At 36.2% G+C, this 23,804-nt stretch overlaps 1 protein-coding gene across 1 annotated transcript in view; it reads right to left on the reverse strand.

The window, feature by feature from the left end:
* LOC145690617 (uncharacterized) overlaps positions 1-23,804 on the reverse strand; it is a 254,426-nt gene that overhangs the window by 142,639 nt on the left and 87,983 nt on the right. Inside the window, exons 4-5 of the mRNA XM_081765680.1 lie at positions 8,515-8,648; positions 4,612-4,744 (exon numbers count right to left, since the gene is read on the reverse strand). Coding sequence (XP_081621806.1) covers positions 4,612-4,744; positions 8,515-8,648 — 267 coding nt within the window. The remainder of the gene's footprint in view (positions 1-4,611; positions 4,745-8,514; positions 8,649-23,804) is intronic.

Genomic DNA, 23,804 nt, shown 5'->3' on the forward strand with positions numbered 1-23,804 from the left:
TATGATATTGATATAAACTTATGTTATACGGATACTGATAGTTTTATATATGAAATTGGGACAGATGACTTCTACAAAGACTTAAATGAAATGATTGATTTATTTGATACAAGTGATTATGGAAAGGATAATCAATATGGAATACCATTAGTAAACAAAAAAGTATTAGGAAAGATGAAGGATGAAAACAATGGTAAAATAATGACAGAATTTATTGGGTTAAGGTCGAAAATGTATGCCTTTAAAGTTGAAAATAAAGAGGAGAAAAAAGCAAAAGGAATAACAAAATGTGTAGTAGCAAAAGAGTTACAATTTGATGATTATAAGCAAACCCTATTCAATGATGTGAAAACAAAAATATAAATCTAATTCGAAGTTGTAAGCATAATGTGTATACCATAGCTGTAAATAAATTAGCTTTAGATTCGAATGATGATAAAAGATATATATTAGAGGGTGGTGTAAGTACATTAGCTTGGGGGCATTATAAGATATAGTTAAAATGTATTTATGTGTAGTTTAGTTTTAAGTCATATTTAATTAACCTTTATGTATAGTTTAGTTTTAAGTCATATTTAATTAACCTTTATGTATAGTTTAGTTTTAGGTCATATTTAATTAACCTTTATGTATAGTTTAGTTTTAGGTCATATTTAATTAACTTTTATGTGAGGTGTAGTTTATTTTTAGGTCATATTTAATTAACTTTTATGTGTGGTGTAATTTACTTTTAAGTCATATTTAATTAACTTTTATGTATAGTTTAGTTTTAGGTCATATTTAATTAACTTTTATGTATAGTTTAGTTTTAGGTAAAATTTAATTAACTTTTATGTGTGGTGTAGTTGATAGGTGTTAGTGAGTAATAATGTATAGTTTAGTTTTAGGTAAAATTTATATTTTTAAGTCATAAAAGTTGTTTTTGTAATTTTATCCTTAGACATAGACAACCAGTAAATACATGAAAATAATTATTTTGTAGTTTAGTATTTATGTCCTGTTTAAATTTCCTTAATTTATTCTTACATAGTGAAGATTTTTGATTTTTTTATAATTTTATCCTTAGACATAGACAACCAGTAACGCGTTAGAAAAAAATTATAAGAAAATAGAAACCATTTACCGTTTGAATTTTGAAAATCGGTTATTTGACGATTTTATAGCAAGTTCAAAATTTCGGGAATTTTTTACGGGTTTATTTTTGAGTTTTCGGGAAAATGTTATTCTTTAAAAAAGTCTTAAAATTTTATTTGGCTTATGGTAGTATTTTTATTTTTTCGATTTGTTGAAATTTTGTGGAGATATTGAAAAAGGGAAAAGTATCCTTTGGGTTATGCAACCATCTATGCATTTTAAAAAATTGGTTATGTCATTAGTATTCATTTGCCGTTTGAATTTTTGAAATCGGTTAATTAGGGACCGAGGTATAAAATAATAACGTTATTTGGGGGTGTGACTTCCAGTATTGCCAACTCATTTTTAACAATTATCATATTTATTAGTAATGGGGTGAATTCATCCCTATATGTTTTAAAGCGATATCTTGAAAAATTAAAATCCTGGAACGTTCCGAAAAAATATATGGAGTTGGAGACACTGCATGGTAAAACATTAGTTTCGTTGGCGGGTTTATTTAAACAGTTTCTCGTTCATGCTAGCTAAGTAACACGGAAAGTTTTTTAATTTGCATAGTTGAAGTTGTCCGTTCAAAAATTTTCATGAGAAATAACCTTGAATCAAGAAATCGAAGACAGACACTCCGCCAAAGGTTTCATCTGGGTTAATGCTGGCGGAGTTAATGCTGGCGGAGTTGCTTATAAAAAGGAAGAAAACATGTTGCTGGTGCTCCGGTTGACTGAAGAGAATGTGAGTGTGGATGAGTGTATGATGATGTAAGCAAGTGTGTGTGTGTGTGTGTGTGTGCACAAACCTTCTGTTCTGTGTTGGGTTGTATAAATACAGGCGGCAAAATGCTAAATTCGTTATTTTTTATCCGATTTTGATAATTCAAACGGCATTTAAAAGAGTATGTATCAGAGTTTAAAATGCAATTGTTTATTCTTGTTAAATGTTGTTAGATTTAGTAATTTTTTTGTTTTTGTAACTAGATTTAGTGATTTTTTGTAACCAGATTTAGTGATTTTTGAAATCTAAACCGGTTATAACCAGATTTTGTAACCAAATTTAGTGATTTTTTTAAAGTCAAAACCGGTTATAACCAGATTTTGTAACTAGATTTAGTGATTTTGTAACTAGATTTAGTGATTTTTGTAACTAGATTTAGTGATTTTTTATAACCAGATTTAATGATTTTTGTAACTAAATTTAATGATAGAATGCATTAGAAATTATTATGAGTAAGATAGAAGTTATTTGAGATGTGATAGAAGTTATTTGGGAAATAGGGAGTGCGGTAGAAATTATTAGGGGTAGTTTAGAAGTTATTTGGAGGTAGGGGGATGCGCTATTGTTATTATGAGTGCGCTATTATTATTGATGGTGTGCTAGATTGTTATTGGAAATGATGAGGTGGCGCAGAATCCCCACCCCACCCCTACTCTAGTTTTAATTACAATTTTTAAAAAAAGGATCTTTCAAATTTTGCAATAAATATTTACCAAATATTTAGTATGGAATATTGCGCGGTATGGAGCGAAAATGTGGTCATTACAAGAGATGGATGGAAGATATTTCGAACCATTTGGCAAGTCGAGTAGCGAACGTGAGTAAAGTTTGCGATATGGAAAGTATAACCAATAAGATTTAGTCTAAAACAATAATATTGAAGATTGTTTTAAATATAATAATCAACTAACACTTATTTTATCTTACTATCTTAACATTTCTCTATCTGAATATGGTCAAGCCTATTAATTCACTCCTAAACCCAGTTTCTCGGCTTGGTTCGGTCACACCGTCGAATTGTTTTTCACACTTGTCTGTCGATATCTTCGTAAGTACTACGTGTATTGCAACGAACAACAAAATATATACATAATTTCGTTAAACTTCTTTCTGTCATTTTATCTAGCATGGCATTTGTACACCGCCTGGAAATTCTTATTGTTTTTTTAAATAAGTTTTCCTTAATATTGTGACAACTTTTGATAATTATGTATCTGTACTTTTTTCAGCAATGATGTATTTGTGTTTCTTCATCACCTACTGTGTCTCAGTGCGAATTTTTTCTTGAATGTAACTTACAATAGAGCTCCTAAATCTTCTGCAATACTTCTTTGCAGGTTTGATAGTTGTGTGATCCTCTCTTTTCAGCGTTATGATATGGTTCCGACCAATACTGAGGATCTCCATTACCTTGTTAAGACTCGTGTTGTTTTCAATGTCTCATGAGGTGGCTGCTGAATTTCCTCACTTACTGTACTTTAGCTTTCTCTTCAAACCGTTGTATTTTACATATCATATTATCATTATTAGTTTTCATATATCTTCCTTTCCTCATCAGACACCATGTTTCTTCTACGATTCTCTTCTTACTCTTAGTACTCCATACTTTTACAGCTGTATTCAACAAATTGCCTGACTTCCTTGCTAGTTTCTGAAGTATCTATATTCTGGTCTACTGCACCGAAACAATCGTTTTCAAGTTAACGTTTCATACATTTGTTGCTCTTATCTTCGTTTCTACTCGAGCTATCTCCTTTAGTTTGATCTCCAATTTACCATTCGATGCCCAATGCCTTTTAAGACAAGTTTGATCGCAAGTCCTGTAACTCGACTAGACGTATACTGTTTAACTTCACGACATATTTTCACTTTTAGGTTGACGAAGAATCCAACACCGCCAATCTTGCCACTGTAATAAAATGTGTCATTTCATGAATTTGATTATTTATTCTCATTGTCAAGCCGCATTTGCTCCGTAGTCGAGTTCAGACTTGTTTCCTACTGTTATATCTACCCTTTTACATTTTAATAGTCAAAAGCATAACTTTCTCTCTACGAATAAAATATACATCCCTCAACCACATTTTTAATAATTTATTTTATAAATGGGAAACTGGGGATATCATATCTTGTTCTGTTAAAAAAATCTTCAATTTGTATTTAATAAAATGCTTTCTATTGAATTTAATTTTATAATTTTGTTAGGTTACGTTAACCCCACTGGCAGGCACGTACACAGAAATTTCTTTCAGGAAGTTCAAACCTTCAGGAGGTTCGAGATGGCCAAAATTTAATATCAGGAAAAATTCTGTTATTAGACTAAATTTACAGAAAAGTCGGGATTTTGATGGGTTCGGACCCCCAGAAGCCATCTCCTGCGTACGCCCCTGCCCACTACATACTAAATTATAAGTAAATGAGGTCAACAAAATTAATCGAAATCAATTATAATGAAAACATATGTGAGGTAAAGGGGTACGATATAACAATTACTGACCTCCCAATGTTTATTGATGAAGTAAAATCTGTTCTGTTTTCCGGAAATTAATTCCAATTAGTATCAGAATCTGTTGCTTGTTTCAGTAATGTAAATATTTAAATATGTAGAAATATGTAAAACCTGTTTCGTAATAAATTGTGTTCTCACTCGTTTAAATGAATAAGTATATTTTTCGCGTTCAAACGAAACAGATTCATAATACTTACTATGTTCTCCTCCATTTTCTCCACAAAGTTTCGGCACAACAGATCCAGCTCCTGTCACCCAAAATATGTCATTTTGACATATACCATTTGCGTCAGGTTCTGAGAGACTGAATTCCAAGAAATCTAGTCGAATCTAAAAAAATAAGAGGGAAAGAACATTTACAAAGAAGAAACATAAGCTGTTAAATTGGGGAAAACTTATTTAAGAAAATCAATCTAAAATGTCCGGATCTGGTGCTAAATTGGTACAGAAGAGAGAATGTGATGTTAGGTGCTAATCTCAACACGAACTCGTCCGAAAGATGTTATGCAAGTGGTTCAAATTCATACAGTACTCACCTTAATTAGATTACTAATACCACGAGTGAACATACAAACACCTGCTCGAACAGGAACCGATCATATAACTGTTGATGTCTATTTAGGATGTGGTATCCCGCGTTTGCTAAAGATCTTGGGTTATCTTCATAATGATCGTTGCTGAAGCCTAACTGGTAATCAGATGGCATTGCACCATGTTCTACGTGTGTCATTCGAAGTCCTAGGAGGCCAGAGTAAAAGGCGTATACCCTTCCCTAATGGTATATACACACGCATAATTTTGCTGGAAGATAAGGTCACACTAAGTGATCAAATGTCAGAGTATAAAAATGGCAACCAGAAATTTACGATGCACTTGTCATACTTCCAGATCAAATGCGAGAGTAATGTGTAGCTTATCGCATATCCATATCAGAATGCCACATCCACATCCGTATCAGGTGTGCGTCCTGTATGGCGTGTTCTAGGAAACATTTTATTTAACTACTCACCTCAACAACTATGAACTTGAACCTGATACCAAGGTGCACAACACACAAATGATTTTCATGGTTGCATACAGGCTCCTCGTATATGTCTCACGTTTCTCTTCTGGCAGCACAGAAGACATTCTCGATAATGATTCGGTATTATGCTAATCCTCTGAGAGAAAAGGAGTGTAGGCCAGCATCTAACAATCGATTATTTAGTGTTCGTGTGCTCCTATGGGAATTAGGGTAGCTAATCTCTCTAGCAATCGCCGCCTTGTATGTTAGTAATCAGAAGAACCCTTCTGCCCATGGTTGTTGCACTTATTTAGATTATCAATATCTAACATTACTGAACTCGCATAGTCAATATGATGTTCATTACAAACACTAGTGCTACAAAAGTGGTTGATAAGCTGAAAATGCAGATAGGGGAGAAAGGGGTAATGACACGCAGTTTTTTTAATTGCTCAGAACATTGAGAGAGCACCATGGGATCTAACATCCTACGTATGTTTCTATGAAATAACTCGGAAGTATTGCGTAATTACTCTTCTTTATAAGATAGCAGACGGAAATTTCAAAGCTTACACTGCGTGCAGTTACCCTGTAGTTGAGGGTAATAGCACGCAACAGTTGAGTTCTTAGTTGAATTTTTTATGAACTTCCATATGATGATATTCCCTAAACGCAATTGCTTTCTTCGCTTTTTTTATTGCAGAAGAGCTTTACGACTCATTGCTGTTAGAATTTCTGAGCTTTGGTGCATTCCCTTCTGCTTCACTGACGATGGTTTTTGCCTAGGAATTGGAAAAATCGCTGTTAATGGGACTATTGCGGAGAATTTTTCGGAATTTGTGACTTCCCTTGATGGTCCACCAACTGACAGTTCAGAAACGTCACTAAATTTTTGTTTCGTCGAGTCCATTGTATCATCAGGAAGGTCTGCTTCCATATTCGCCTCAGTCTGACTACAGCACTGATCACTTGTAGCAAAATCAGCATCTATAAAAGCTTCTGGATTCATGGGGAACGTACCATACTTTTCAAAGCCTGATGAGGCATTTTTAATCATACGCGCTCCTGTGTTCATGCGTACTATTACCCCAAATCAGGCCATCTTGATTTTTTTTGTTCTTGACTGGCATTCGTAAATATTATAACAAAATACTAACCCTATATTTATTCCAAATGACTATTCATACATACTGACTGCAAAAATACGGTACCCCAGAAGTAAGTTTGAACTTAACCACTAAAGGAAACTGGTGAAAGTTTTCAAGAAAAAACAAAGATTTTTCAATCTATGGTCATGCTCCGCAGTACGTTCTCTGCAGCGCTCTCCCACTCAATTGAGGTTCGTTGGGCACGTTGTTGGTATGTTTGAGCACCATGCAGGCCTTCTGCTTCTTCTGCTTCTATGTAAACAATTATACACAGGTGCCATTACCCCGTTTTCCTCTACGTGTCTCATTTTATTTTTTAGAAATTGCATAGATAATTCAAATATTGCAGATTTGCTATTATTGAACTTACAATTCAAATAATCCGAAGAGAGAGAATAATAGTGCCAGAAATACACATTTTGAACTGAATTTTCAAGCGAGATAGCCTAGTCTGATGCTCTGCTGTTACGTGTGGAAGTACTGTATAACGGAAGAGGAATTATAGTATTCAATGGTACAGCGTTGTGTCGAGGTATTCACGGTCGTGTAAAATGAAATCTTTGAGTTTTACGTCCCACGATTATGCCGGTTAGGCTAAAGGAGACGGTGATGATGAGTAATGAATGAGTTGGTGGAATGAAGAAAGTGGGAGGAAACGGGAGAACCCCGAGAAAACCCACGCACACGGTGTTTGTCCACCACATAGTTCACTTGGCGGGGGCCGGGATCGAACCCGGGAGCCCAAGCACCAGAGGTGAACGCTCTACCACTGAGCCACCGCGGCCCCGGTCGTGTAAAAGTTTAGACGTTTGTGTTGAAGTAAAATTGTGTTTATCTGTACGTGCATGCGGAATGGCAGATTACCATCGAAAAATAATAATTACGTTCTAGGTTGAGTGGCCTCATGCTTCCCACAGATGAAAAAATCCTGTATGTAAAGTATAAGAGCAAAACAGATCGTAACTAAGCTTGAAAAAAATGAAATATTTGTTAGACTAAAATTCAACGTAAAATATTCAGTTCTCAAAGGATATCGTGAAGGAAACGGTAATTGGCACAGTTGAAGCAAATAAAAGGATTTTTTTTTTTAAATATTTACCATCGATGGGGTCAAGCAAAGGTGATTTTCCGCCCCGTGAAACATTATCATTTGCCACCTCTTGTTCCCTAGAAAGAACATATCTTAAAAGCCAGAATTGTAAGTAGTTAGCTCATCTTAGTAATGTTAATGAAAATATATTAAGTTATTCACTGAACAACAGAGTTCGCGTGCATAAAGATTTAGCGAAAATTTTCTAACGATTTTCTGCCAAAAAAGAAAAAAAAAAAGATTTGAAAACATCAGTTACTTGTCTCTATAATGGAACATTATATACTGTTTTCACCATTTCGGCATCAGTTAACGAGGTTAAAATATTGTGGATTATAATTTGTCAGTTCGTCACAAAAAAGTGTATTAATTAGCCTAGCGATTTTTGCACTACTGTAATGTGTGTAAGGCACAACATGAAAAGACGTAATACCAAAATACCCGAAAACTTAAATACAAGTAAGAAGTCCACAGCAAAATCAATGTAATACCATTCTCTCGAACTAAAATATGACTGAAGCAGGCTCCAGTTTGCAAAGACAAAAAAAAAAAAAAAAAAAAAAATCATTGTGATATCATCTGAAAATTAAAGTTAAAATTCAATCGTTATCTGGATCCGCCACTGCTGTAACCGCGGCTTTGGCAAATTTATCAAATAATACGCTTTGAAACTTGAGTAAAGGTCATGTCAACGATGAAATTCTAAAAAGAAATATATATATTTCAATTTTGTATAGTTTATGTCAAATTTTCGACACCTTGTTCAAATGCACATGTTTCACATTCGGTAGAGAACTGCCCATTGGACATAAGTTAATACATGTTATTTAACACATAAAATGGTACGTTATTTTCTTACCTGGCAAACATCATCGTTACATTTAGTTATGGTAAATATGCATCTTTCATCTGATCCAGTGAAAGCATTCGGATAGTCGGGACTCACAAAATAAGAATTATTCAGGCTGCTCTCTCCTCCGCAAGTTCTTTGGACTGCAAAATCAAGTTTATTGTAAATGAAATTGAAGTAGTGGCAAATTATTATCTTACACAAATTCTTGAGCATTACTTGTTTTTTAAAAAAAAGAAGAAATTACTATAAATTATCATCTTTATAAATTACAGGTATTGTATTTTGAAACCTTTAAATGAAATTTATTTCTCTTATTTGAAGTATAAGAAAATTAGAATATCAAAATTGTTAATATTTTAAACAGATTTCATCAAATAAATTTCATGGAATGGGATATGTCCACCAACAAGAAATAAATTTCGTAAGTACGATGAAAAAAATGTTATAAAGAGGAAAATACTGAGAGGGAGTCAAAAGTCTTTGCACATTCTTTTATTTTGAAACCTGGAAGGAAAATGTGAACTTCGTTAATGGAAGATGGTAGTATAGGGGACGGCAATTTGTAGTGTATATAACTTTCATGGCCATCATTTTGAAACCCTCCATCTTGAGTGCAAGTTCGTATTTTTTATTTTTATTTTTATTTATTTATTTATTTATTTTTTTAATAGGAAGGGGTGCACGTAGTAATGCCGAAAGGCATTTAAGTAAGGATTAGGTGGCATTTAATTAACACCAAAATGAGGTCAGAAATCCAAACCTGTAATACTTTCTTCCATATCCTGTATTATTTTGAGGTTATGATCACCAAAAATTGCAGATGTTTCATTGTTACTGAGACAATATCTTATTATTTCAGGTTATCTAAGATGCCTCTCAAAAAGAAGAAGTAGATAAAATCATCCTAATATCTGGAGAATGCTGCTCCAAAGATATTGCAGACAACTACAACAGACGTCACCCAGATAGACATTCAGTATTTGGAAGCACAGTCGCGTATGCGATTATCAAATTCCGAGAGAGTGGCACTGTGAAAATAGGGTAACTGGACGATAAAAAAAAAAAAAAAAAGCCACTAACGAAGAGACGGCAACAACGGTTCTACCATCATTTGTGAAAAGTTCGTCAACTCTTACTGAAAAGTAGTGTCAGTGAGTCCTCTATTGTCCAAATATTACATTCTAATCGCAAGCATTCTAACAACTGCAACACAAACTAAATGGGGATGACCCAGATCAACGAGTAAAGTTCTGCACGTGGGCTACAAACCAATGCAAACTGGATCATTGGCACACTGTTCAATGACAATGCCTATTTCTGTTCATATGCGGAAGGGAATAGGCATAATTGTAAGTTGTTGTAAGACGGTTATTCGAACTGAGTTTATCCAAGTAAGGACAGATATCATTTTAAATAGAAGACACGTGGTCGAAGACTGAAATATTCTGAACAAATTCAATGTAGGAATTAAAAATCGAAAAGTTTGGTGTAAACTCCACTCTAAAAATTAGAAAGCTTCTAGAGCGACAGGAACGTATGTAGAAAAGAAAATTCTTCAAGAGCAGGCAATGTATTTCAACTGGTACTGAAAAACGTTTCACACTAGAGAAGCTGAGAGAGAGAGAGATCACAAACATTCTAATTAATACAGCTACGAACATAGGAAGTGTTACGAGAAAGAAAAATGATAGCATAATCTCAACATCTGATGAAGAAAAGAATAATAATAGCGACAATACTGCATCTATAATAGAACATGTGGAACTCTGCAAAGCAATATGAACATACAAGATACAAGAATGTTTAACAGTTATCTCCTAAGAAAAATTTATTTTGACTAGGATTAGAAATGAGATTTCTGGCCTTGTGACATCCATGACCATATTAGCCCGTTACGTATGAGGGATGACGTCCCTCAGCGAACATACTATTAAAGGAAAGGGAAAGAAGAAAAGATTGGAGTAGACAGCAAGCATTCTGAGACTTGTATTCTAACCATCCAGGCATTTGCCTGGTGGGAATGAGGAAAACCCAGGAAATCTCATTCCGGATGCCTGACCTGAAAATGCTTTTACACTCTTTCGATCGAGTGTCCTTACTGGAAATCGAACGCGAGACGCCTCGCACCAAAAACGAGAGCGTTAGCGACTAAGGAAGAAAAAATTGAATACTGCATGGCCTTAAAGGAGGCGAAGCAGAGCCTAAGTAATGAATTGAAGTAGATCGAAGCGCTGAAAATAGAATATGGTACACTCCGCATCAAAAAATTGCGACACCTAACGCCCTGCAGTTAGGCCACCCAATGTAACCTTCTTATTCCATAATCGTGTCAGGTAAAGAGACACCCCTCTTTCTCCTCCTCTCTTCTCTCCTATACTAAATTAGCTAACAAAATGAGCGCAATTCTTATTTCAAACTACACATGTATTATTTTCGATAAAATGAAATAACAAAACCGAGACGAAACAAGATTCATAAGTTGATGTAGAGAAAAACTGAAACACGCACAATGAAAAAAGAAACCAATGAATGTCTATTACACAGAGATTTATAAATGAGGCGGAGAGAGAGAAGAGGAGAGAAGAAGAAAAAGAAAAGGGAGAACAGATAAAACTGTGGAATTCAAACGTAGTAAGAAAAGAACATAACATTATAAAGTTCCGTTTCTAACAGTAATATAGAAATAACGTTTGTTTTTACATATATTTCAGAACTATTCGAATATATAGAGGATGCTTTAACATTCATTATATCACTTTCATAATGAATAGCATACTAAATTTCAAGTAGAACTGTAGATCTCAGAGACAGATATGGGATTATGTCAAAAGTTTAACACACATGCTTTGTTTCCACGTGGTTCGATTGCAAATTCGGTAGTGTTCAACGGACATACTGTTCCAAAATACATTCTACTATACCCAGTAGATAGCGTTGGTCATATCCTCCATTTCAGACTACTAATGCAAACTGAACAAAAAGGAAAAAAGAAAGAAACGAAACAAAAAGAAAAGAAAAGAGAAAGAAAGAAAGAGAAACTGATGAGTAATATTTTACTGCTAAATTTCTATCAGAAATACCCTATATTAAAAGTTCAAACTATATTGTAATGAAAAGTCACAAATGTTGGAAAAGAAAATTTATATTCCTCACAGATTAGCATGTTTAAAATTTCAACGTAAAAAAAAAAAACATTGAATTATAGGATGGGAACAAATTTTGTGTCGAAATAGTATAAATAACATTTTGTTTTCAAATAACCAAAGAGATTCAAGTTACCATTTCCTAGTTTTTTCCGAAGATTTATCTGTTCCGAACATCCAGCATTGATTTCATCTCTTCCGGATATAACGTAATTTGCACAGATAGAATAAATACGCTAAGAGCTCAAACGGATCATCGTGTCAGTCGGATGATGTTATTTAGGTTATAGACCACTACGGGGTCGAGGATTCAAATCCGTAGTGACCCGGTAATTCGACTGATACTCGGTAACCCAGAGGATATAAAAGAGATTTTACTTATTCCCTTGCGTTTAAACAGTATTTCTGTCAGAGATGATCAGGACTGGAGATATTATCCCCAGAGCACGAAAAACACGATGCCGAAGTTCCCAGTTAATTAGATTCTCCAGACCAGCTATATCGGGCTCTCGCTCCGTTTTAACTTTGGAACATGAAGTGCGTGTGTGTGAGAGAGAGGGAGAAGTGAAAGATGCAAAGACAGGATAGGGGAACGTCAAGACAGACAGACAGAGAGAGAGAGAGAGAGAGAGAGAGAGAGAGAGAGGGACGAATATAAATATGAAACATACTTATCATTACAGTGTATGATATAGACCGCACACACTCTTTATTTGAATTATCGCCAGTGATGCCTTGTAACTTCTCCATCAGAAGATAAATCTCTGCAGCCATTATTTATGCGAACAAAATCATACTACCTGATGGGGAATCAAACCTAGACCTGCCATTTGGAAGTCTGGTACGTTACCACTACACCACCAATTTCCTTAGTCAAACTTTGTTTAACAAATGGCGTAATGTTTCTTTGTGAGAAGGATAACACGAAAAGTGTATACTGCAGATCAATGATGACTTTGGAATGTCCTGGTAATCCCCTTTCCCAACCAGCATTCGTAAATTGTCTCAACCATGATACAGTGTTTGCTTCCACATTCTTATGTATTGCTTGTCCAGTATGATAAGTCGATTCTTCACAATTACTTTGTAAAAAGTTTAACTTTGGCCTGATCAGGATTTGAACTTTCGTTCACTAGCTGTACTATTTATGAAGCCATTACGTTACCCCTACACTATCACACCATCTGAAATTACAAGCGAAATATTACTTACTTTATCTCTGATCTTTGGAACGAACCGGCTTCTTTCTGTAACGTTATTTGCACCAAAGTGCACAACGAAATTGATTTATTCGACAGCCTAGAGAGAAATTAGTGTCCACTGATAAAGCAAAAACATTTCAATCGTGGAAAATATAAATAATAATAATAATAATAATAATAATAATAATAATAATAATAATAATAATAATAATAATAATAATAATAATAATATTCAAAGTTACTATGTTTGTGACTCCTAATCTCTTTCACCACCCGACCAATCTCGATCAAATTTTCAACATTGATAAGGTTCGGGCTTCGGAAGCTTTATCATCATTTCATTTTAACGGTAAAACATTGGGTTAGGAGGGGAGGAGGGTAGATATAAAAAATGAATAAAACGTAATAACTCTTGAAGCATCAGACTGATCTCTACCAAACTTTCAACATAGATAAGGTTCGGTACTGGGACGACTTTTATCATTTCAGTTTACCGGTGCAACGTAGGGGCCGGAGAGAGGGAGATGTATATGTAAAAAAATGAAAATAAAAGTGACTGTTTTTCTGACTTCATCACTCTTGAACAACCCGACCGGTCTCGATTAAATATTCAACATAGATGAAGTTTGGGCATAAGATGGTATTTATTAATTTACTTTGACGATATCTTGAGGGGAGGGAGGAGTTAAAAATGAATAGAACGTGATAACTCGTGAAACAAAGGATCTATCACGATCAAATTTTAAACATAGGTGAGGTTCGGGCCTGAGATGATTTTTGTCGTTTCACTTTCACGGGAGAACTTGGGGAGGGGAATGGGTGAGGGAGATATATATGAAAATAAATAAAACTTACTGAACTCTTGAACCACCAAACCAATCTCGATCAAATTTTCAACCTAGATAAAGTTTGAGCCTGAGATGGTTTCTGTCATATCACTTTGACGGTGTAACTTATGAGAAGGGGAGAGGGAGCGACAATTAAAAGGAACGAAAAATTACCGATATAAGTGGCGAATCTATAATTTTCCGAGTCGCTGAGATTAACAGTGAGACATCTGATGTTTAAATCCAAATTCAGCGCCTCAACTTGAAGGAGGGGGATACATATAAAATGATCGAAATAACCAATATCAGTGACAAATTCATAGTTTTCCGGATCGCTGAGATGAACAATGACACTGCAGATGGCGTGTCCCACAACATAGGGCGGGGAGGGGATATATGAAACACATCGAAAATGACCGATATCAAAGAGCGCTTTAGTAATCCTAAACAGTGTCTGAGTAACAGAACATACTACTATTTTGTCTTGGTGCTTGGGGTCCCGGGTTCGATCCCAATCCCCGCCAAGTGAACTTTGTGGTGGACAAACACCGTGTGCGTGGGTTTTCTCGGGGTTCCCCCGTTTCCTCCCACTTTTTCATTCCACCATTTCATTCATTACTTATCATCACCGTCTCCTTTAGTGTAACCGGCATAACTGTGGGACGTAAAACTCAAAGATTTCATTTCATTTTTTTACAATTTTGTCTCAATTTTTCTAACGAAGCGGATAATTGATAATAATAATAATAATAATAATAATAATGAACATTTATTATTATTATTATTATTATTATTATTATTATTATTATTATTATTATTATTATTATGCTCGTACTTTTGAACTTGCACGACGAAATTACTGCAAAATATGTTTTATTTCTGTAATTTTCCCTGGATTGTATGTTTTTCCTTCATTATTGGGCACTAATTTCTCTCTAGGCTGTCGAATAAGTCAATTTCGTTGTGTACTTTGGTTCCTTCCAAAGATCAGACCTAAAGTAAGTAATATTTCGGTTGTAATTTCTGATGGTGTGAAAGTGTAGGGGTAACGTAATGACTTCATAAATAGTACAGTTACTGAATGAAAGTTCAAATCCTGATCAGGCCAAAGTTAAACTTTTTACAAAGTAATTGTAAAGAATCGACTTATCATACTGGACAAGCAGTACATAAGAATGTGGAAGCAAACACTGTATCATGGTTGAGACAATTTACGAATGCAGGTTGGGAAAGGGGATTACCAGGACATTCCAAAGTCATCATTGATCTGCAGTATACACTTTTCGTGTTATCCTTCTCACAAAGAAACACTACACCATTTGTTAAACAAAGTTCGACTAAGGAAATTGGTGGTGTAGTGGTAACGTACCAGACTTCCAAATGGCAGGTCTAGGTTTGATTCCCCATCAGGTAGTATGATTTTTTTCGCATAAAATAATGGCTGCAGAGATTTATCTTCTGATGGAGAAGTTACAAGGCATCACTGGCGATAATTCAAATAAAGAGAGTGTGCGGTCTATATCATACACTGTAATGATAAGTATGTTTCATATTTATATTCGTCTCTCTCTCTCTCTCTCTCTCTCTCTCTCTGTCTTGACGTTCCCCTATCCTGTCTTTGCATCTTTCACTTCTCCCTCTCTCTCACACACACGCACTTCATGTTCCAAAGTTAAAACGGAGCGAGAGCCCGATATAGCTGGTCTGGAGAATCTAATTAACTGGGAACTTCGGCGTCGTGTTTTTCGTGCTCTGGGGATAATATCTCCAGTCCTGATCATCTCTGACAGAAATACTGTTTAAACGCAAGGGAATAAGTAAAATCTCTTTTATATCCTCTGGGTTACCGAGTATCAGTCGAATTACCGGGTCACTACGGATTTGAATCCTCGACCCCGTAGTGGTCTATAACCTAAATAACATCATCCGACTGACACGATGATCCGTTTGAGCTCTTAGCGTATTTATTCTATCTGTGCAAATTACGTTATATCCGGAAGAGATGAAATCAATGCTGGATGTTCGGAACAGATAAATCTTCGGAAAAGACTAGGAAATGGTAACTTGAATCTCTTTGGTTATTTGAAAACAAAATGTTATTTATACTAATTCGACACTAAATTTGTTCCCATCCTATAATTCAATGTGTTTTTTTTCACATTAAAATTTGAAACATGTTACATCTATGATGAATATAAAGTTTTCCTTTCTAACATTTGTAACTTTTCATTACGATACAGTTTGGACATTTAACATAGGGTATTTCTGATAGGAATTTAATAGTAAAATAGAACTGTCTTCTATTTTCTATTTATTTCTTTCTCTTTTCTTTTCGTTTTGGTTTTTTTGTGTTTTGTTCAGTTTGCGTTAGTAGTCTGAAATGGAGGTTATGACCAATGCTATCTACTGGGTTTATTAGAATGTATTTTGGAACAGTACGTCCAATGAATACTACCGAATTTGCAATCGAACCACGTGGAAACAAAGCATGTGTGTTAAACTTTTCACATTATTCTGGATTTGTCTTTGAGATCTACAGTTCTACTTGAAATTGAATATGCTATCCATTATAAAAGTGACATAATGAATGTTTAAAGCATCCTCTATATATTCGAATAGTTCTGAAAAAATATGTAAAAGCAACCGTTATTTCTATAATACTGTTGGATTTCTGGATACGGAACTTTATAATGTTAGGTTCTTTTCTTACTATGTTTAAAATTCCACTTTTTTATCTGTTCTCCCTTTTCTTTTTCTTCTTCTCTCTCCCTCATTTCTGAACGTCTGTGTAATATAGATCCATTGGTTTCAATTTTTCATTGTATGTCTCAGTTTCTCCCTAAATCAACTTATGAATCTTGTTTCGTCTCGGTTTTGTTATTTCATTTTATCGAAAGTAATACATGTGTAGTTTGAAATAAGAATTGCGCTCATTTTGTTAGCTAATTTAGTATAGGAGAGATAAAAGGAGGAGAGAGAGGGGGTCTCTTTACCTGACACGATTATGGGATAAGAATGTGTACATTGGGTGGCCTAACTGCAGGGCGTTAGGTGTCGCAATTTTTTTGATGCGGAGTGTACAACGACTAAAATCATAAAGAAATAACTACTGTAGACGATTTAACCATTTAACAACAAATTATATGCAAGCAATGAACCGGAAGTGAAAGAAAGTAAAGATAAAGGAACAGAGATACTCCAGTGCTGCGGGAAAAAATTGAATTCGACATATAGAACATGAAACAAGGAAGGTTATTGCATATAGTATGGTAAAGTGACGAAGAACAGATAAAGCCCTAGGAAAACTTTATACGGAATGACTTTTATCTGAACTTGCATCCGAAAACCACATGAGGCCAAAAAGCAAGAAGGATCATGGATGGGGTCGTCAAATATCCTAGGTTTATGAAGGGTTGCCAAGCAAATAACGAAGGGAATCACTCTCCTAGTCTTATAGTAGATTTATCAATTTATACTTTTTGAATATTCCCAAATTTAAGGAGTAGCCAATATACACTTGTTGAAAGTTCATGGGGTTGTATAGTGCCGACAAAAGTCTTTGAACAGGTAATGGCGACTGCTTTGAAACAAATGCAGAGTATGAGAATTAAATCTGTCATATCTGTAGTTTGGTGTGGAGAAGAAACAAACTTGTAAACCAAAGGTTTAAAAACAATTCACCTTATTAATATAAACTATACCGAAGATCATTGACTTATATCATGATAAAAGAAATACGAAAGAAATTTCGAAACGAAGAAATAGAATATAAAACCTTGTAAGCGGAGGCAAAGAAACCTACCGTAAACACAGTAAATACGAATCACTTACTTCGTAGTGATCGTGGTTTAGTGGTCATTCGTTGTGAGACACGGTATTGTGCACTTCGTGTGTGAGCTCCACTGCAATTGGTTACACGTTCGCCTTGACGAACTTTGTGTTTGATACATATTCAGTTGTGTGTTTCTCAGTGTACCTAATCAGGACTTCTTCCTAGTTTTGTTTACTGATATCTCGTTGTTGTCTCACTCTACACTAGTTTTGTACCAACTACAATGAATGTTTTGCGTAAAAATACAGTTCGAGTCTCATTTAATAAGATGACGCGTAATATGAGGCTAAGTGTAGCCAGGATACAGGCTTGGTTAACTAACGAATTGCAGTTACAAATTAAAGATATTGCGGCGATTTAACTTCATAATGAGCATTATAGTTTGTACATCAAGTTTAAATGGCAAGATCATGTGGACATCTTTCTTCATCGGCACCCGGAAACCATGAATTTTGAGCATGAAATGTCACAATAAGTCAAGTGCAGTTGTCCAGTGCAAGTACACAATATACCCAGTATTCATATATACTGATCTCCCCATGGAAATCAGTAATGCTGAACTTAGTGCAGTGTTTCGCCCCTATGGACAAGTGATACATATCACGGAGGAAATGTTGTCCAGTACGTTACCATTTCCAGTTTATAATACAATAGACTCGTTCAAATGATTTTAGGGAAACATATTCCCTCTAAAATTGTGGTTCGTGGGTGTCGTGCTAGTGTCGTGTATCAAGGTCAACCTCCTACATGTTTTATTTGTGTGGCCTCTAACCACGTCGCAAGCGCATGTCCACCGGAAGTTAAGCCCAAGGTGATATCTACTTCAACCACCACGGAATTTAAGATGACTGGACTTTTCAGTGGTAAGATGCCGACAAATTCCTAGTAACTGCCGATTTACAGTTGCCAACGGATTTTACTGCCCAATCATTGGTATTAGAGAGCACCCCTCACCATCGGCTCTTAATTTACAGGATGACATGAATGTTCCCCAGTTGCCTGTCAAAACTGGATCTCTTCAGTCAGCTGTATCCGAGAAGCACAGTAAAGAGGGCAGTGCCCCTCATGCCACCTCCAAGACGATTCCCACTAGTGCAACGGCACTGACACCTGACCTCTCTCCCGACTGCAAGCAGCCTGAAGCGTCTAGTACCCAAGAAGCACATGTGCCTCCCCCTATTGTATTAGAGCCTCCGTTACAGCTAGTACAACGTGAAAACGTGTCCAAGAAGAGAAAAACAACATTATATACTGAACAGAACGACATAACAAGTTCTTTATCCGTGTGGCCTTCTAGTGCAGTATCTTCCCTCATTCCAGCAAATGTTGATAACAATGTTAGCCAGTGAATTCGCAAAAACAAAAATGTTCTACGTGTTTATATCGTTCTGCGATCTTACACGTTTCAGACACGAGACCAATAACACACCGAACAGCCCTTCTCTCTCTTTTTCTTCAAGATTGTGATAGTTTCACGGCCTGGTAGTAATTTTGACTAAGGTAAGATTTACGTAATAGTGGCTGCAATAGCACAGCTTTATTTACATTGTCTTTCTATTATATGCTGTTATATAGGTTGTTTACAAATGTGCCGTCTGTTAAGAAACGTACCACAGAAGTCATTTCCCTCCTTTTTGTTTCTGTTGTTACTGTGTGCTATATCTGTAAAATGAAATGAAATGAAATTTTTGAGTTTTACGTCCCACGGTTATGCCGGTTAGGCTAAAGGAGACGGTGATGATGAGAGATGAATGAAATGGTGGAATGAAGGAAGTGGGAGGAAACGGGGGAACCCCGAGAAAACCCACGCACACGGTGTTTGTCCACCACAAAGTTCACTTGACGAGAGCAGGGTTTGAACCGGGACCCCAAACGCCAGAGGTGAATGCTGTACCACTGAGCCACCGCGGCCCTGTGCTATAAACGTGTCCATGCAAAAAGTTCGTAAGTCTAATGTTCGATCTATGTTACATTAAATCTGAATGGAATTCAAAGTGATGCCAATCGCAGTCTATTACGAAGTTTTATCAACTAGAGCTGTCGAAATCGTTTTTTGTAAAAACCGAAAACCGGTTTTTGAAAAAAGTGAAATTTCATAAAACCGAAATGTCGGTTTTGAAAACCGCATTTGTGGTTTCGGTTTCCAAAACCGCATTTGCGGTTTCAGTTTTCAAAACCGTATTTGCGATTTTCGGTTTCCAGTAAACCGGTTTTCTCAAAAACCGAAAACCGCAAATGTCACAAAAATTCGACAGCATTAATATCAAGTAACGACGAGAAAACAGCAAAGAATCTTTCCCCACTTCGGCTCACAATTGCCAGATGGAGGGAATATCCCTCGGTGTAGGGAAAAAAATGCTCAAAATTTGCAGAGGGAAAAGAAGGTATTTTTTTCTTAAAATGTCTTAAAGTGTAAGGAAATTCTTGTTGAGTATACTTTTACAATTGGCAGAATAATAAAAATAAGTTGCAATTTCTCACAAAGAGGCACGGCTATGGTTATTGGGAAGTAAAAAGATACAGAATAAAACATGATCGGTCATCGGTGTTTCCTTCACGTATAAACTATTGCAGGTGTCTGGGACTTGCGATAAGTCACCAGTTAGCACATGTAAAAGCACAACATTCACATTTATCGGAGTGGAAAAAAATCAACAATAAAATTGTGTATTGCGATCTATATTTTTTTCTTTCTTTTTTTAAAAAAGAAAGGGAGTTGGTGCTTTTTTGTTAAAAGAAAGAGTAGCAGTACTATTTTTAAAAACAAGGGGAAAGAGTAATAATAGTATAAAAGATCTCAGTCTAAGTGGATGAGATTTCAAATTGAATTTTATGAGTTGCATGTGTAGTGATCTTAAATAGGGATATACCTTATTTTTTTATTTAGCTTAGGGTTGCCATATAACCCGATTTTAGCTGGTACCACCCGATTTTCAGGTTCTATATTCGTCCTTCGCTTAAACATATCTTAATCACGAAAAACCATCCGCTTCTTGGGATTGGAGAAGACGACTTAGTTGATAAAGTGTTGGTATATTCAACGTAAACCGCTACACCTCTGACAATCTCAATCGCGATTGAGTTAAATCTGGACTCGCGCTCAGGCCAGCGTTGCCAGACTCACAGCTCGAAATTACTCCAAAACCTGATCAAAATTATGCTAGATTTATTCAAATTATGCTAGATCCTTATAATTACTAATTCAGGAGTTTCAAAAGAAAAAAAACGAAGCTGAGGTACGATAACGTAACTTAAAAACGCAGAGCGTAAGAATGCGTGGATAGAACTCAATACTTCACACACCAAAGCTTTAACTCAACTAAACTAATGCAGTCGTTGGCAGACTCAATGGCGTATATATCGTATAAATGAATGCAAAGTGTTTGTTTACATATTTTGAAAGAAAATTACCTCGCAGCATAAGCGGAACTGGGAATTGTCTGCTGGGGGCAGATTTTTGGTCGGTCTCGGACCTTTCATTTCAGGAATAAAGATGGTCATGAAGTCAAAAATAAAGATGGTGAAGTTGTCAAAAAGTTGGGGCAGAATGGCCCCCATAGCTCCGCCCATGCCTCGCAGTTAAAGGATTAGAAAACCCTGGGTGCAGCCACAAAAAGAAAGAAAGAAAGAAAGAAAGAAAGCCCAAAGCCGTTTCTAACTTACTTCGGAAAATGAGACTGCCTGTATGGTTTACCGACTGTATGAATCAATGGGAGAGGATACATTTCTGCCGTTGTTTTTCTTCCCATGACCAACTTCTTTCTCGTCTCCAGGTTTTGCGGCTTTTTGATAAATTTGCTGAAATTATGCTAGATTTGGGCAGGATGCTAAAAGCAAGATGCTAGATGCTAAAGACATGCAAATTATGCTAGATCTGGCAACACTGGCTCAGGCTCAGGCTGTGGGCTATCTGAGCAGTGCGCATGTGCAGGACCATTTGCTAATAAAAGATCTGCTCTAATGCACAATGGTTTTCTTTGTGTGGTTCGTGTGTTTTTAATGTAATGTATTGGACGTTCTATACGAATGAATATTCGTTTGTAGATGTTGTGACAAATATACTTGAATTGTTCATGTCCTCATAAGCTACAAGAATGCCGAACGACAATTTCAAGTGTAACTTTAAAGATTCTTATAGAAGCAAATTTACGTTTCTTAGCCAGGAGAGAACTCAGTTTGAATCAAAATGTACACACTTGAAAGCTCAGTTTCATTTGAAAAGTAGGCTGCAGGGAAGCAAACTGGACCCCACCTGATTTTTATATTTTTTGTAAATTAGACCACGAGGAACACGATTCTGAATAAATTTTGACATTCCGAATTTCGGAACTCGAAATATTAGAACATAAATTGACCAAGGAAGCAAACTGGACCCCGCTTTATTTTTATATATTTTGTAAAGTAGACCACGAGGAACACGAATCGGAAGGAATTTTGATATGTCGAATTTCGGGACTCGAGATATTCGAATATAAAGTGACCACGTAAGTAACTGGACCCAGTTGATTTTTATATATTTTGTAAACTAGATCACGAGGAACACGAATCTGAAGAAGTTTTGACATTCCGACTTCCGGAACTCGAGATATTAAAACTTCGACGCTATGTATCTCTATGAAAAAACACAATATTCTCTATACGAAACATATAATAACCTGTGAGATATATAAGGGTAACTAAGAAAGTTCTGTCGCTTTTTGTGGAGGTCTGTGTTCAATTGGTCCTCACACCATGAGTTGAATGCAAATGGAGATAAGGCGAAGATCATTTGTTGGTGTGGGTATATACAACATTCTACCTTGTTGTGGCAGTTCAGTTACAACGTGAACTTGCGTAAGGACAGAATGAATATGGAACCTCTACAAAGCATCATAAGGGCGTGTATGCTGTACGAGTTCAAACTTGGGTCAAACGCCACTGCAACGGGGCGGAAGATATCTCAGGCCTTTGCGAGGGTGTCGTGATTACGCAGACGCTACAAGGATGGTTTAGCAAGTTTAAGGGCGGTCACGAAACACTCACGGAAAACGCATCACGTGCCGGAAGAACAACACATCTACAAAATGAAGATCTTCAGGTAGCAATTGAGCCGAACAGTGGCCAGACATGTGAGGAACTGGGGCTACAATTCAATGTGAGTGGAAAAATCATTCGGCATCACCTCCATCAACTTGGATAACACTACAAGTTGGGTCTATGAGTCTCACATGATTTGGTTCCGGGCCAGAAGGCTAAGCGAGCAGACACCTGTGTTTCTTTGCCGTCTCGTCTGAGGAAGGATCCATTTCTGGACAGGATGTTGATATGTGATGAGAATTGGGTCCTGTACGAAGCTCCACGGCGCCGTCACCATTGGTTAAAATCCCGTGAACCAGTTCAAAAACAACTGAAACCAGCAATGCAGCAGAAGGTCGTCCTGTGTGTTTTGTGGACTGCTCGCGACATCGTGCATCGGGAACTGTTACCGACTGGTCAGAGCAGAACATCTATGCAACTGTCTACTGTCAGCTGTTGAGCCGTGTTCAAGAAAAACTCAAAACCCTGGAACCAGCACTTCTCAATTGTTAAGGGGTGGACAACGCTAAGCTCCACATGGGTAGAATGACCCGGGACACCATCCTACGCCTTTTTGTGTTCCTCGTGGTTTTGTTTACAAAATATGTGAAAATCAGGTGGGCTTCAGTTTGCTTCCATGGTCAGTTTATGTTCGAATATCTCGAGTTCCGACATTCGAAATGTCAAAATTCATTCAGATTCGTGTTCCTCATGGTCTACTTTACAAAATATATAAAAATCAGGTGGGGTCCAGTTTGCTTCCATGGTCACTTTATGTTTGAATATCTCGAGTTCCGGCATTCGAAATGTCAAAATTCCTTCAGATTCGTGTTTCTCGTGGTCTACTTTACAAAATATATAAAAGTCAGGTGAAATCCAGTTTGCTTCAATGGTCACTTTATGTTCGAATACCTCGAGTTCTGAAATTCGAAATGTCAAAATTCCTTCAAGTTTGTGTTCCTCGTGGTCTAGTTTACAAAATATATGAAAATCCGATGGGGTCCAGTTTGCTTCCCTGCAGCCGAAAAGTACATTGGAAGTGTCATCAAAGAAATAAAAAATAGTCTTGGAGCAAATAAAAAAAGTTAAAGCACACATATAAATTAATACTATTGTCTCGATTGAGAGATTCTTTCACAATTGTTAAAAGTTGTAATTAGAAACAGCAAACATTGTTTCTGCTTTGAAAATGACAAACATGGTTTCCCTTATAAAACCGCAAACACGGTTTCGGGCG

Source organism: Thermobia domestica, chromosome 7, assembly GCF_964235325.1.
Source record: "Thermobia domestica chromosome 7, izTheDome1.hap1.1, whole genome shotgun sequence".
NCBI classification, from domain to species: domain Eukaryota; kingdom Metazoa; phylum Arthropoda; class Insecta; order Zygentoma; family Lepismatidae; genus Thermobia; species Thermobia domestica.